Genomic DNA, 14,898 nt, shown 5'->3' with positions numbered 1-14,898 from the left:
ACTGGGATCTCTGGTAAAGGCCACTGGGATCTGTGGTAAAAACCACTGGGATCTCTGGTTAAAACCACTGGGATCTCTGTAAAACCCACTGGGATCTCTGGTTAAAACAACTGGGATCTCTGGTAAAGGCCACTGGGATCTGTGGTAAAAACCACTGGGATCTCTGGTTAAAACCACTGGGATCTCTGGTAAAACCCACTGGGATCTGTGGTTTTTGTGTGTGTTTGGTTTCCAGAGCTCTGCTGTGGCCCAGTCGTCTGTGCCTCATCTTATCGTCACTTTTAAGATTTTAATTTGTCAGACACGTGCATGCTGGTTGAGCTGGCTAGTGTTTGCCTGTGTGTCTCATTAAGGCTTTCAGTTTCAGTGACATCGTTGTGAATGTGGGTTTAAACATGTCGTCCAGCTGCTGTAAGTTTGGTGTTTTTTGGTGTTTCTGCACGATGTTCTCCCATTTTGTTCCTAACGTTTCTCCTTCACCTGCTTCGGGTTTATTTTACTCACCAATCCAAACATTGCATCAGTTTTTATCTGCAGATGGTCGATTACAGAAAATGCACTTTCAACACCAGATTCTTAACAGATGTTTTAGATTGAAAACTGATGTAATTTTTGGTGATTTAAAGGGAACAAACTGAAATGTTGTTTTCTTCACCCTGAATAAAACATGTTCATCCCACTATGCTGACATTCTTTACCCTTTTAAAATCAAAGTGGTAATATTGATGTTCATTAATGAGCAATTATTAAATAAACAGTATTTATTATTGTTTTCTCACCCTTATACGTTTTATTTATGATTTATTTAATTAGCAAAATTAAATAAATGTTTTGAAAATAATATTTGATAGTTGTTTTAAACATTTTTTAAATAACTAATTATTTATTATAAAACTAATATTTTTTTTCTTCTTTTGGTTTTAATTTTTTAATTACGGTTTATAAAAATAAAATTTAAAGTATTAGAAAATGGGTATGTAATTATAATGTATTTAAAACCTATTTTTAAATTTACCTTGTATATTTTAAATTAAGTTTTAAAATCAAATCATTAATGTTTGTAAAAATAAGTTAAAATATTAGAATATCGATCATTTTTAAATAACACGTTATTTCTATTTTTAAATGTTTTTTTATTATGAAATTTGACCCCCTTCAAAACTAGATTACGCCTCAAAGGGTTTTCCTGAAACAAATATTTTAAAATTTCCTGCACATTTCTTTTCTACCATTTCGAATATAATCTCAGTAAATGAAGTTTTCGTTCTCCTGGTTACATTTCTACCTGTGTCTCCTGGCGGTTGCAGATGGATTGCGCTCCGTCGTGGAGGAGCTGGAGCTTGAGAGGAACCAGCTGCAGGAGCAGATCCTGAGCCTGGAGGAGCGGTGCCAGGACCTGGAGGACCGGCTGCAGCTGCAGGCCCGGATAGAGGCACTGCAGGTACGCTCCTGCTCCCCGCATCGCAGCGATACCTCTAACAACCGCTCACCTTCTTAAAGACCGCCTTAACACTGGGGCGATGTAACCGTCCCTCTGATGAATAAGTTGGTGAAATGACGAGTGAACTGCATGTGAAACCCTTCTAACACAGGTGACGTTTGATGTAGATGAAGAAGAGCAGCCATGTTGGGTCTCTCAGGTGTGTTGGGTCGCTCATGTTTGGTGTGCGCTGGAGGCACCTCTGGCGGTGGTGGTGGCTAACGGTGTGGTTGGCGTGCTTGGTTAACCACAGACATGCAGCGCTGACTCACTCGGTGTCACGTCTTCATTACTGAACGTTGAAATGTGGCACAGGGTGGAAATGATGTTCTCCACAAATCCTGTTCAACCAAACTACAAGCACATTTACAAAGCAAATATCAGAAAAGGGAAATGTGGGTTTCATACCTGGAACAGGTTACAAACAAACTTCATTGTGTTTCTCTGGGACTGAATATGACGAACCAACACAGCATTTAGAAACATTTATGGTTTCTAAATGTGGCGACAGCTTTGGGTGGGGTTCCCCACGTTGGGCGCCATTTATGTAGGAACTGAAAACACACACTGCTAAAACATAATTAACCATTTTTCAATGATGGGGCACCGGAAGGAACTCGGAGGTACAGACCAGAAAAATCCGTCTAAAGTTAAATATTTTGATCTGTTAACTGAGTTAAAATTTTATTCTAAGACTCAGAATTACCTTCATGCAAACTGTATAAAAACACAGATAAATACTTAGAAATAACTTAGTTTCTCCCAAACTGCAGCAGATTGAAGTAAAGTTTCTTATTGTGCCACTAAAGTATCAGATGGTTGAATAAAACTAAATGAGATCCTTTATTTCTTACTCTTTATGCTTCAACATGTTGGCCCAAATTCAACATTAAAGTCCAGTTTGCCTTCCTTTGTAAACGTAAACAGCTGCTGTACTTCAGGTCTGTTTGCTGTGCTGAAATTGATCCTGTGATCTTTATCGTAATTTGACCGTTTTGTTTCTGTCACCACAGAATGAGACGGAGAAACTGCAGAGCCAGCTGGCCGGCGTGCGCAGTCAGCACAGCAGAGACACCGAGAAACACCAGCTGCTGGTCAACAGCCTCACCGAGCAGCTCAAAGGGTAACGTGCTGCTGACGGCTCACGTTTCACTTAGAAAATCATACAACTGCTTCCCATAGGCCATGGGCTGGTGTCACATTGAATAAAAATAGTTCAGGTTTATGTTGCTACTATAATTACTCCAGGAAGACAGAATGACCGTAAAGAGTGAGTTTTTTGTCTGTGCAGACTGACTGACACCCAGGAGAGCCTGGAAAGTTCCCTGGTTGAGAAGGAGAACACGTTGGCCAAGACGTCTGAGAAGCTGGAGCTCATCGACAGCCTGAGAGAAACGCTGAGCCAGAGGGAGATCCAGGTCAAAGAGCTCTCCGACAAACTCCTGCAGACCGACCACAGCGTGAGAACCCGAGCTTTGCTTTACCTCTCAGGAACCCAGGCGTCTCCTCAGCCTTCATGTCTGGATTCGTTCTTACAGCTGGAAAACGTGACGAAGAGATGCAGCAGCTCGGAGAAGCAGTGCTCCGACCTGAAATCTGAGGCTGCAGACCTGACGCAGAAGCTGAGTGCGCTGAAGGAGAAGGTGTGTCCAGCAGAGCGAAAAGCCCTCCATGCTTACTGACCACCCTGATGTGTCTCAATCAGTTCATCTTTCTTTGCAGCTGCACCATTTCATGCTGGGACGTTTAGGAAAGTCCAGTTTGAGTATTTTCCTCTGCGGCACGGCCGTTGGTTCAGAGGTTTGGTTCTGTCTTCAGCTCAGGCCTCAGTGTGTCTGTGGCTCTCAGACTGAGATGATTATTTCCTGCTGAAAGGCCCAACGAGCCATCATCAGCCTCCTGCCAGATTTTTTATTAATGTTTATGATAAGAAGCCCGCAGCATCACGGGTCCTCCTGGAGTTTTAGATCTTTGTCTCTACATGTTTACGTTTGTTATGGTTGGTCGGAAACGTTCTTTTCTTTTTTTTTCTTGCATTCCGGTCTGTTTTGGCAAATCTACAAAATTCAGTTTTAAATTTACAATAACATAAATATCAGTTTGTTTTCTAAAATAGCCATGTTTCACTGAAACATGGCTATTTTTTTTTCACACTTGGTTATTTTTGGAGTTTTTAATAAAATGATTGCGTTTCCGTGGCTCTCTGGTGAAACGGTTTGGACACGATGACTGTTGTCATGGCGACATGGTGACCCCAACATGTCGGTCTGCAGTTTCAGCTTTAAACTCTCTGATTATTCCTCATCTTGTAGATTTGGACAGATTTTCCAGGAGGAATTTTCTTGTCGTCGTTTCCAGACTAAAGCTGATCCAAACACGCTTTGCTTGATTAAAATGTTTTCCAGTCTTTCCAATTTTAAAAAAAAAACTTAAAATCTTATTCATGATCTAGAAAAACAGGAAATTAATAGTTTAAGTAAACTTTATATCATGATTATTGCTTCACTCATAAATTACGATTCTCTAAACTTTTCGATGTGAAATGATGCAGCTGCCTAAAAGATGCGTTTAATTTCACAAAACCTTTCTGGGCTTCCAGTGTGGATAGAGATGTAATTTAGCACAAATAATCTGCTAATTTTGGTGTTTCTGTGTCATTTTTTGATCATAATAACTTATTTTGAAAACTATTTTCAGGCCCAAAAGCAAGAGGTTACCATAGAAACGCTGCAGACGGAGCTGGACCAGACCAGTGAGGAGCTGGACAAGCTGAACTCGGCTCACCTGGAAGAGCGAGCCCAGCTGATCCACGACCTCCAGAGCCGCGAACGGGAAATCGACAGTCTGAAGGATGTTCTGCTGGAGAAGGACAGAGAGATATCCAGCCTGGCCGGGAACATGGCCGAGTACGCCGAGCAGCTCAGCGTGCTGAAGCAGGAGGTCAAGGAGAAAGAGGAGAGCCTGGTCCAGGTGGAGAACGCTCTGAGGAAGGCTGAGCGGGAAGCTACGGTCATCAGGGACTCTCAGAACTCCGACCAGCAAACCCTGAACGGCAGAATCACAGAGCTGATGGGGAAGCTGAAGGATGCCGAGGCGGAGCTGGAGAAAACCAAGGAGGAAGGAGAGTCCAAGGCGGCCGAGGCGGAGCACCTGCTGAAGCAGGCCGAAGGCGACAAGAAAACCATCCAGGAGCTGCGAGGACACATCCAGAAGCTGAACGTGAGCCAAAGGAATCATCTCTCTGAATGTGAGACTCACATCTCCTCCCTGAAGGAGCAGCTCACCGTTTCAGCACAAAGGCTGCAGGAGTCCGAAGGAAAGATCCTGCAGCTTCAGGACGAAAACACGACCAGAGAAAAACTGCAGCAGGAGCTGAAGGATAAGGAACAGATTCAGGAAAGGGAGCTGAAATCCTCTAAAGACGAGCAAAACAAACTTTTAGCTCAGGTGGAGAAATACGGCAACCAGGTTGAGACATTATCCAGGAGATTAGAGGAGAAACTTGAGGCAATAAGATCTCTGGAAGACCAAATCAGGGCAGCAGATAAACTGGTGGAAGAGGAGAGGCAGAAGTTTGACTCAGAGAAGGTTAGGTTGAACAATGAGATCCAGAATCAGTCTGAAGGCATCTCCAAAGTCCAGGAGGTCTTAAGAAGCACAGAGACCCAAAAACAAGAGCTGGAGGTAAAACTTAAAGGGCTGAACGAAGAGCTGGAGCTTCAGAGACGCCAAACAGACGAGCTCCGTGAAAGAGTTACAGCTGCTCTTCAGCTCAACGGCAGTCTGGAGGAACAGCTTCAGGTCATCACCGAACACAGAGACAAGCTGCAGCTGGAGGCCAGCGAACGCATCAGAGCCGTTTCAGAAGCTACAGCCGAGAGGGATTCCCTCCACACCCGAATATCTGCACTGGAGACGCAGCTTTCTGACAGCAACAGAGTCATTCAAGGGCTGCAGAGAGAGAGAGAGGATTTAAACCAAGTCATAGAGCAAAGCAACAACTCCAACTCAGAGCTCCTGCTGGAGAAAACCAACAAATGCAGCCGTCTGCTGGAGGCGCTCAGGGAGAAGGAGGAGGAGGCGACCCGGATGAGGCTGCAGGTGGAGAAAACGGAGCGGACCGCCGCTGACCTTCAGTCCAAAACCGAAACGCAGCAAAGTCTGCTGACGCAGCTGGAGGAGACGCTGACTCTGCTTCGAGAGCAAGAGTCCAGTTTGAAGTCTGGGCTGATGGAGACGGACCAGATGCTGAAACAGAAGGAAGAGGAAGAGACCCGGCTGAAAGCTGAAGCTGGATCCCTGAACGAAGAGCTTTCTGAGCTGAAGCAGCGACTTGAAGAGCAGGAGGAAACGTGTCGAACACACAAAGACCAACTGAACGACAGAAACCAGGCGGTGAAGTCTCTGAACGACCAAGTTAACGTCTTCAGAGAAAATACCAGAAAACTGGAATCTGAGGCGGAGTCGAGGAAAACCAAGATGGATGATTTAAATTCCCACCTCCAGACTCTCACCGAGGAAAACCAGAACCTCCGCCTCGCCTGCGAGTCCAAAGAAAACGAGATTTCTCTACAAAGACGGACTGTTTCTGAGCTTACCCAACAACTGGAAGCATCTGCTGAGCAGAACTCCCAGATTAGGGCTCAGATTATCAATCTGACGGCTGATAACCAGAGATTACAGGAAGAGTTGGGGAAAAACATCCAGTTGGTTTCTGACTTAACAGCCGAGAAAAGTTTCCTCCAGGCAAAAGCTTCCAGCCTGGAAAACCAAATCCAAGACAATCAGAAAACCATCAGCGCTCAGACCGAAGAGAGAGAGGAGCTGAGGAAGATCCTGACAGAAAGCCAAGAGTCCAAGGCTGCAGGTCTGCTGGAGAAGACAAACGAATGCACTCGTCTGTCCAGAACGCTGCGAGAGGCGGAGGAACACCTCCAGAGTTTACAGGAGCAGGTCAGTCAGCTGAAAGACGCGGAGAAAACCGTCTCTGAGCAGAGAGCCCAGCTGGAGGCCCGGCAGGACCAGCTGCTGCAGCTGCAGGACACCGTGTCCATGCTGCAGGAGCAGGGCTCGGTTCTGAAGGCCGCGCTGATGGAGAAAGACTCGGCGCTCAACCAGACGGCAGAGGAACGTCGAGTTTATCAGAACGAGCTTCTGACTCAGAGAGAGCTGGCATCGAAGCTGCAGGAAGAAGCCGAGTCAGTCAGGAGAGAAACGTCTGAGATCCGACAGCAGCTGGAGCAGAAAGAGCAGGCCTTCCAGGAGGTCGCTGAGCAGCTGCAGAGTCACAGGGAGGAGCTGAAGAAACGCAGCGAGTCGGTGTTTTCACTCAGCAGTCAGATCGGAGCCATGAACCAGAGCGCCGCAGAGATGGAGGCGGAGATCTCCAGTTTAAAAGCTTCTCTGCAGAAACTCTCTGCAGAGAATGAGCAGCAGCTGCAGCAGAGCAAAGCCGAGGTGACCGACCTGAGGGACAGCATGCAGGCGCTGACGGACCAGAACTGCAGGCTGAAGGCTGAGCTGCAGAAAATGGCGAATGAGCTGGAGCTCATCAGCAGGCTGAGAGCAGAAATCTCAGACAGAGAGAAGGAGCTCAGAGACGTCCAGTCAGAGGCGGAGACAATGAGATCCACCATGCAGGAAAAGGATGAAAACCTGGAGAAACTGCAAGTTTTTGTCCAGCAGCAGGAGCAGCAGCTGAAGCAGGTCAAAGATCACAACGACACTCTGAAGAAACAGCTGTCAGAGCTGCAGGAGACCACCTCCAACCTCAGAGGTCAGGTAGAAACTCTGACCTCAGAGTCAGGCGCGCTGAAAGACGCCCTGGAGAAGAAGGAGCAGTCGAGCCTCGAGTATCAGAGTCACTCCACCGCCACCGTGGAGAACCTCAACTCACATCTGCAAGGCAAAGAGGCCGAGTGCCACAGCCTGAAAGAGAGGATATCTCACCTGGAGGAATCCGTCTCCAAGCTCAGCAGCTCCCTGCAGGTCCAGGCCTCTGAGGCGGAACGACTCAGGGCGGCTTTGGGAGAAAAAGACGCTGCCCTCCTGGAGCGATCCCGGTCTGAGGAGGAAGCTCAGAGGAGAGCCGACGAGGCTTCGCTCTTCAAGTCGCAGTTCATGGAAAGCACAGAGATGGCGTCCCAGCTGCAGAGTCAGAACCAGCTGCTGTCTGCCGAGTCTAAAAACCTGAAGAGGTCAGCAGAGGAGACGCAGCGCGCCTTCACCAACCTACAGGAAAAGTACGCCCAGTCCCTGGAGGAGCTGCAGGACGTCAGGAAACGCCTTGCTGAACGGACAGAGGAGGTCGACGACCTTCGAGCACAAATAGACGAGTCCAGCAGAGGGCGCCAGACAGCAGAAACCACCGTGGAGACTCTGAGGACCGAAGTGTCTCTGATCAGGGACAAGCTGGACAGAAGCCAGGCCTTGAACTCCAGCCTGTCCCAAGAGAAAGAGGGCGCCTTGGCATCCCATCAGGCAAGTGTAACTCAGCTGATGGTTGAAATAGAAAGACTTAAATCCCAACATCTTCAGGTCGCAGAGCAGATGAACGCTCTGACCGAGAACCTGGAGCAGAGAGAGATGGCTCTTCACGCAATAAACAACCAGTACGGCGCTCAGGCCAAGCAGGCGGCCCAGCTGCTCTCAGAGATGCAGAAACTGGAAGAGCGCAACAAGAGTCTGAGCGAGGAGCTACGGCTGTCCGGGGAGGAGCACCGCAAGCTGCAGGCGGAGAGGGAAGAGCTGGAGCAGAGCCGGCATCGGGAGCTGCAGGAAAAGCAGAGCCTACAAGCCAAGGTTAGTGCCAAAGACCAAGAGCTGTCTCTGTTGAAAGAAAACATACAAAAAATAGAGCAGATTCTGCAGGACTCTGAGAAGGAGTGGCTGTCGCTGCTGGACAGGGAGAAGCAGGACAAGAGTCTGCTCACAGAACAGTTAGAACGTCTCAAAACTGAAATGAAATCCAAAGATGTTAAAGTTAATGCTTTGAAGGAAGACTTAGACGGTTTGCAGGACAGACTAGCAGAGGCGTCAGCTGCAGTCATGCAAGGTTCAGACCAGCTGAGCGCTAAAGAGCTGGAGGCGTCGGCATCCAGAGTCCAGCTGGAGGGAGTTCTGGCTTCCATCCAGGAGAGGGAGGAAGAGAACCGGAGCCTGCAGCAGTCGCTGTCGGCTGCAGAAGACGAGCTACGAAGAATTCTGAAAAACAACAATGAAACGAACTCTTCTGGTAGAGAAGGAGAAGAATCATCACTGCAAGACCTGATAAAGTCGGTACACCAGAGTCATCAAGCTGAGATAAACGCTGTGAAGAGAGACCTGGCTGAAACTGCTGCTCAGCTGCAGAATCAAAGGAGCAGCCAAGAGAAGGAACAAGAAGCTCTGGAGAATTTACAGGCTCAGCTTCATGCAGAGCTGCAGAAGAACTCGTCCTTAGATGAGCAGATGAGCTGCATGAGCCTCCAGGTCAGCCAGCAGAAGGAGCTGCTCTCCTCGCTCAGCCAGCAGCTGAAGGATAAAGACGCCTCCATCGCTCAGGTCATCGAGGCCGCCTCCAACGAGAGGCTGAAGCTGGTTGAGGAAAACGCCTCCCTGTCAGCGCAGCTGGAGAACATGGAGCGTGCTCAGCAGGAGATTTCTCTGCAGCTACAGGAACAGCTTTCATGTTTTCAGACGGAGAACTCTGAGAAGCTTCAGCTCGCAAAGGAAACAGAGGATCTGCAGAAGGAGCTCGCTGCTGCATCCAAAGAGAAGGAGGCCATGAAGAAGAAACTTCAGGCTGCTCTGGTTGTGAGGAAAGATCTGCTGAAAAGGATCGATGAGTACGAGAAGCAAAAGGAAGAAGGAGAGAACAATAAAATGTATGTTTTGCAGGAAAAATTGAATGAAATGAAACAAACGTATGAAGAAAAAATTTCTGTTCTTGATGCGGAGATACTTGAACACAAAGCAGTTGGTGAAAGGGCTGCAGAGCAATTACAGTCTGAAAAACAGCTGCTGCACAGCACATTAATGCAAAAAGAGGAGAGCTTGTGTGACGCTTTAGAAAAAGTCAAGGAGAAAAACTCTGTCATTGAGGAGCTTCAGTCCAGAGCAGAAAACATCGAACAAGATAAAAACAATTTGATTCAGAAACTGGAGGAGCTTCAGGACGAAATGAAGACATTCCAGGACGAGCTGAAGGTCAAGTCTTCCTCCGCTGCTGCAGACCTGGAGATGGAGCTGGCTCAGATGAAGCAAGAAAAAGCTGCTCTGCAGAAAAAGGCCCAGGCTGCACTGCTGGCACGCAAGAAGGCTCAGGAAAATGAGAAGAAACTTACTGAAGAGCTGTCTGAGCTGAAGGAGAAGCACAAGGCTCTCTTAGCTCAACACCAGCTGCAGGCAGAGGAGCTGGAGGAGCTCCATAAAACCTCTACCTCTTATCTAGACGAAGCAAACTCCTTACGACGGCTCATGGAGGAGAAGGACAAATCTCTGCAAGACGTCAAAGAGTCTCTGCAAACGGAGTTGGAAACCATCAGGTCCAGATTTGACAGCATTTCTCTTGAAATGGCTGATAAAAACGAAGCTTTTGCTCAGATTGAAGAAAGAGAAGCTGCTTTAAAGTCGACTTTGCAGAGCGTTCAGAGCGACCTGGAGAAAACTCAGGCAGAAGTAGAACAGAAAACCCAGGAGATGGAGAAATATCAAGCTGGGCATCAGGAGAATCAGGAGTTATTGGGTAGAACTGTGACTTTAGAGAACCAACTCCAGGAAGAGAAGCAAGCAAACCAGGAAAAGCTTCACATGTTAATGAAAGAAAAGGAAGCCATGTTGGAGCAAAGCAACCAGCTGAGAACACAACTGGATGAAGCAGCTGGTTTGATTTCACAGAAATCTTCAGAGTACTTAGCAATCCAAAAGAAGTTAACAGAGACGGAGCAGGAAAAAGAAGTTTTGGTCAAAGAAACTGAAAAGGTGAAGCTAAACTTCACAGAAATCCAACAAGAAATGGAGTTGTTGAAGGTGGATAAAGAAAACTTGGACAGGTTAATCAGTGAGCTGAAAGGTGAAGTGGCTGCACTGAAGCAGCGGAACGTAAAGGAGGAGAAAGATGAAGTCAACAGAGACCAGGTTGCTTCCTCTTGCAAGTGTGCAGAAAACTTTGAAGTGAAACTGAAGGAGAAAGATGAAGCTTTGTCAGTTTCTCAGGCTCAAGTTTCAGAGAAAGATCAACTAATCACTTCACTGGAGCTGCAGCTGGTTCACCAAATCAAGATGCATGAAGTCACAGTTGAAAAGATGAGAACCGAAGCTGAGGGACTTCAGAGATCCCAAGAAAATAACCAAACCAAACTTCTAACCAGGAAACTTCAAGCAGCTTTAGTTTCCAGAAAAGATCTGATGAAGGAAAACGCCTCGCTGAAGGAAGAAGTCGAGAAGTTGTCTGCTCAACAGGAAGCCAAGGAAGCAGAGTTCCTGGATCTGAAGTCATCCCTGTTGAAGCTGCAGCAACAGAACGTGGAGCAGGAAGGTTCTGTGTCATCCGTCCTCAAAGAAAGAGACGCGCTGGTCGCTGATGTTGATCGCATCCTGAACGACAACCGCAGCCTGTCTGCAGCCTGCGACAGTTTGAAGTTAACCATCGAGAGCATCACCCAGCAGAAACAGGCCTTCTCCTGCCAGCTCGAGTCGCTCAAAGACTCCCAAACCGAGGAGCTGACCAAATGGAAGTCAAAGCACGCCGAGCTGAAGCAAGAGTACGAGTCTCTGCTGCAAGCATACGAAAACGTGAGCAGTGAAATGGACAAGATGAGGCAGCTGTTGGAAGGAGCCAAGAGAGAGCGACAGGAAGCTCTGAAAAGAATCCACGACCAGGAGACCCAGAAGGAGATCCTGGAAAAACGAGCCCAAGAGGCGGAGGAGGAAAACGAGAGGATTAAAGAGAGGATGCACAAATTCTCCAAAGAGAAACGCCAGAAGATCGAGAACCTGGAGGAGGAGAATCAGAGTCTTCAAAAGCAACTCTCACAGCTCGATGGAAACCACGAGAAGGTGGTGTCCGAGCTAAGAGACAAAAACCAGGACCTGGAGGCAGAGATTTCCCAACTGGCAGAGAAACTCTCAGCGATTCAGGCAGAAAACACCCAGCTGGCTGAAAAATTAGAATCAGCGAGTTGTTCTCTGGAGGAGAAGCGCTTGGAATCAAACAACAACGCTAACAACATGCAGCTGAAGCTCGATGAAGCTCTCAGCTTGAATAACTCACTGATGGCGCAAATTGAAGCACAAAAAACAGAACTGAGCGCACAGCTGGAAATAAGCAATCTGCTGCAGAAGGAGAAGGCGGATCTTTCTGAAAGACTGAAAGAAATCCAGAAGGAGCTGGAGCTGGAGCTGGGAAAGCGAGACGATGGGATCAAAGAGCTCCGAGACATTCTCAACAAGCACAGCCAGGAGACGATCAGTCTGAACGAGAAGGTCCGAATCCTGGAGGACGACAAGTCACTGCTGCAGGAGGAGCTCGAGAACACCCAGGAGATTTCGGACAAGGTGAAAAACGAGAACGAATATTTGGAAACTGTGATCCTGAAGAATTCAGAAAGAATTGATGAGTTGACAGAGTCCGTCAATGTCCTGCAAACCCAAAACGCTCAGCTGACGGCGCAGCTCGCAACGAGCAGGGAGACGAGCGATCGGGTCTGTCGAGAAAAAGAGCTGGAGCAGCTCAAGTTGGTCCGAGAGTTTGAGGAGAAACTCAAGACTGTTCAGAGAGGCAACGAGGGATCCAAGAATGTGAAGAAGGAGCTGCAAGAGCTGCTCAAAGAAAAGCACCAGGAGATAAATCAGCTCCAACAAAACTGCATCAGGTACCAAGAGGTGATTCTAGATCTGGAAAACTCCCTGAAGAGCTCACAGTCAACCTGTGAACATTTGGAGAAAGAGCTGAAGAAGAACTCTGAGAAGATGTTGGCATCAGAGGAGAGTAGCAAGAGACTCGAATCCGAGTCGGTAAAGATCAGGAAGCTCCTCCAGGAGGCAGAGGAAAAGATCACAAGTACCGAGTCTGAAAGGGAGCAGCTGGCTCTTCAGATATCCCAGAATGTTAAACAGATAGAGGAAACTAAATCATCACAACATACTGAAGAAACACAGAGACAATCCTTCATACAGAATCAGCTACAGCAACAAGTTGATGAGCTGAAGAATCTGAGAGAGAAGGAAAATGAAAGATTGGATGAACTGATCCAGGACTTGCACTCTAAAGATCTCCAGATAAACACTCTGAGGAGAGTGGTTGAGACCAGCGAAGCCAAGCTTTCTGCTCTGACTTCCACTCCTCATGGGGCTGACACCTCCAGACTCTGGGATGATTTGTTCCAGAAGAGCCTCCACCAGAAAGACAAGCAACTGCTGGAACAAGGGTCAACCATCACAAGGTTCCTGGAGGATCTGAGGAAGAAGGAAAAGGAAGTGAATGAACTTCGAGTGGCTAAACTAAGACTGGAAAGGACGTTGAATGAGTACTCAGTTGCTGCCGCTGCTCATCAGCGTCAGATGTTTATCGTAAGCGCAACCAATGCTGAAGTGAGTGAGAATTTGGAGCTCATGACTGTTCAGGTGAAGGAACTCAGTGGTCGAGTGGAAAGACTGGAGCAAGAGAAGAACGGCCTGAACAGACAGCTGGCAGAGCGAGAGGACGAGCTCTGCCAGCTGCAGCCTCGTCTTCAGCAGATGGAGAAGCTCAACGCTGACACAGAAGCTCAGCTGCACCTTTTACAAACCGAACGGGACAGAATTCAGGCCGACTTTGACAAGCAGCTGGGCATTGCACTTCAACTGAAAACACTCCTTCAGGGCAAAGATGCCGAGATCTCCTCCCTGCTTTCCTGCAAAGATGGCCAGATGTCCGAGTATCTGGAGCAACTCCAGGCTAACTATCACAACCAGGTGTCTGTTTATGAAGACAGACTCACGTCGTCACGCTACCAAAGGGAGAGGCTGGACAAAGAGATAAGAGCTCTTCAGGCGAAGGTCAAAAGTCTTGAAATTCAACTGAGCAGATCCGTTCAAGAAAAGGAACAGATGGAGATGAAGATGGAGTCATTCAAGAACTCAATGGTGTCTTTACAGAGCGAACGGGAGCGGCTGATGTCCGAATACAGAGTACTAGAGGCAAAGAGTCAGTTGGGGCTGAAGGATAAAGAAGGTTCCCCTGATGGTGAGGGCAGTGCAAGCAAAGGCTTTAAGCATGAAATCAGAAAGTTGCTGCATCAAATGGATGATCTGAACTCTGAGAACGCCATGCTCAGGGCTCAGCTGGTGCGCTACCGAGAGGATTTAAATCAGGTACTGTCCCTTAAAGACAACCAGGTGAAGGTTCTGCTTCAGAAGCAGCAGGATGTGATCAAAAACCTGGAGATCCAAAAGGCTTCCACTGAAAAGCTTCTCAGAGATTCTCGGCTGGAACTCCAAGAGAAACAGGAAGACAGTAATGCGATTAAAACGGAGAATGAAGAACTCAAGGGTAAAGTCTCCAAACTGGAAGCTGAAAGAGTGACAACTAATGAGGGCAGGGTCATTGCCAATTTACAGGATGCCATGGCGGCCAAGGCCTCTGAATGTAGCGACCTCCAGCAGAAACTGCTCTCCCAGAAAGCATCGGTCGATGAGCTCAAAAGCAAAATGCAACAGTTGGAAGAAGAGACTGACAAAAAACTTGCTGAAGCTGAAGATAAATACAACAGTGAGCTGGACACCTTTGAACGGGAGGTGGAGCTGATGAGAACCGAGCGTGAGACGGCAGATCAAAGAGTGGCGGAGCTCGCCAAAGATTTGCTGGATTTGGAGCAGCAGTTAGCTGAAGCTAAATCACAAAACAAAGACCTGAAGGCTCAGAATGAATCTCTGTGCAAAGCCATGGCCGCTCTGCAGAATGACCGAGACCAGCTCATCGAGGACTTCAAGACCCTCAGGAACAGGTACGACGAAGAACTCCGGCAGAGTCAGGTGGCTCTGAACAAGGTTGAGCGCAGTCTGCAGGACGCGTCTTCAGACCTGGCCGGATATGCTAAAGAAAGAGACATCCTTATTCTCAAATTAAAAGCTATAGAGGGCAAAGATGCACACGAGGAGCTGAGCAAGTTGTTGGATGAACTGTCGAAGGCCCTGTCAGAGAAGGAACGAGAGCTGAAACAGGTGGTTCTGGAAAATGGCGCATACAGCAGGCAGCTGTCTGCGTTCTCCAGATCCATGGCCAGCCTGCAGAACGATCGCGACCGGCTGATGGAGGAGCTGGCTGGTGCCAAAAGAGAGGCTGAATCCAAACAAGGGTCGAGTGCAGAGATGGTTCTCACCTCGATCATGGAAAAGGAAAAAGCCGTCGGTGCCTTCGAAGATGAGAATGATGGGCTGGTAAGTGGAGTCATCACCTT

The 14,898-nt window shown here is 47.7% G+C and overlaps 1 protein-coding gene across 7 annotated transcripts in view; it reads left to right on the top strand.

Moving 5' to 3' along the window:
• The window catches only part of LOC103151135 (golgin subfamily B member 1-like), a 37,722-nt gene that overhangs the window by 18,397 nt on the left and 4,427 nt on the right, over positions 1 to 14,898 (top strand). For 5 of the 7 annotated variants that reach the window (XM_016681202.1, XM_016681201.1, XM_016681200.1 and 2 more), the window contains exons 17-22: positions 1,308 to 1,441; positions 1,593 to 1,640; positions 2,494 to 2,603; positions 2,772 to 2,940; positions 3,019 to 3,123; positions 4,178 to 14,878. In XM_016681202.1, the coding sequence (XP_016536688.1) occupies positions 1,308 to 1,441; positions 1,593 to 1,640; positions 2,494 to 2,603; positions 2,772 to 2,940; positions 3,019 to 3,123; positions 4,178 to 14,878 (11,267 nt within the window). The remainder of the gene's footprint in view (positions 1 to 1,307; positions 1,442 to 1,592; positions 1,641 to 2,493; positions 2,604 to 2,771; positions 2,941 to 3,018; positions 3,124 to 4,177; positions 14,879 to 14,898) is intronic. The other 2 variants (XM_016681203.1, XM_007571016.2) reach the window with 1 other exon arrangement.

This window comes from Poecilia formosa, unplaced genomic scaffold, assembly GCF_000485575.1.
Source record: "Poecilia formosa unplaced genomic scaffold, Poecilia_formosa-5.1.2 Scaffold272, whole genome shotgun sequence".
NCBI classification, from domain to species: domain Eukaryota; kingdom Metazoa; phylum Chordata; class Actinopteri; order Cyprinodontiformes; family Poeciliidae; genus Poecilia; species Poecilia formosa.
Note: the sequence above shows the minus strand (reverse complement) of the source record. Positions and strands in the feature narration are given on the sequence as shown.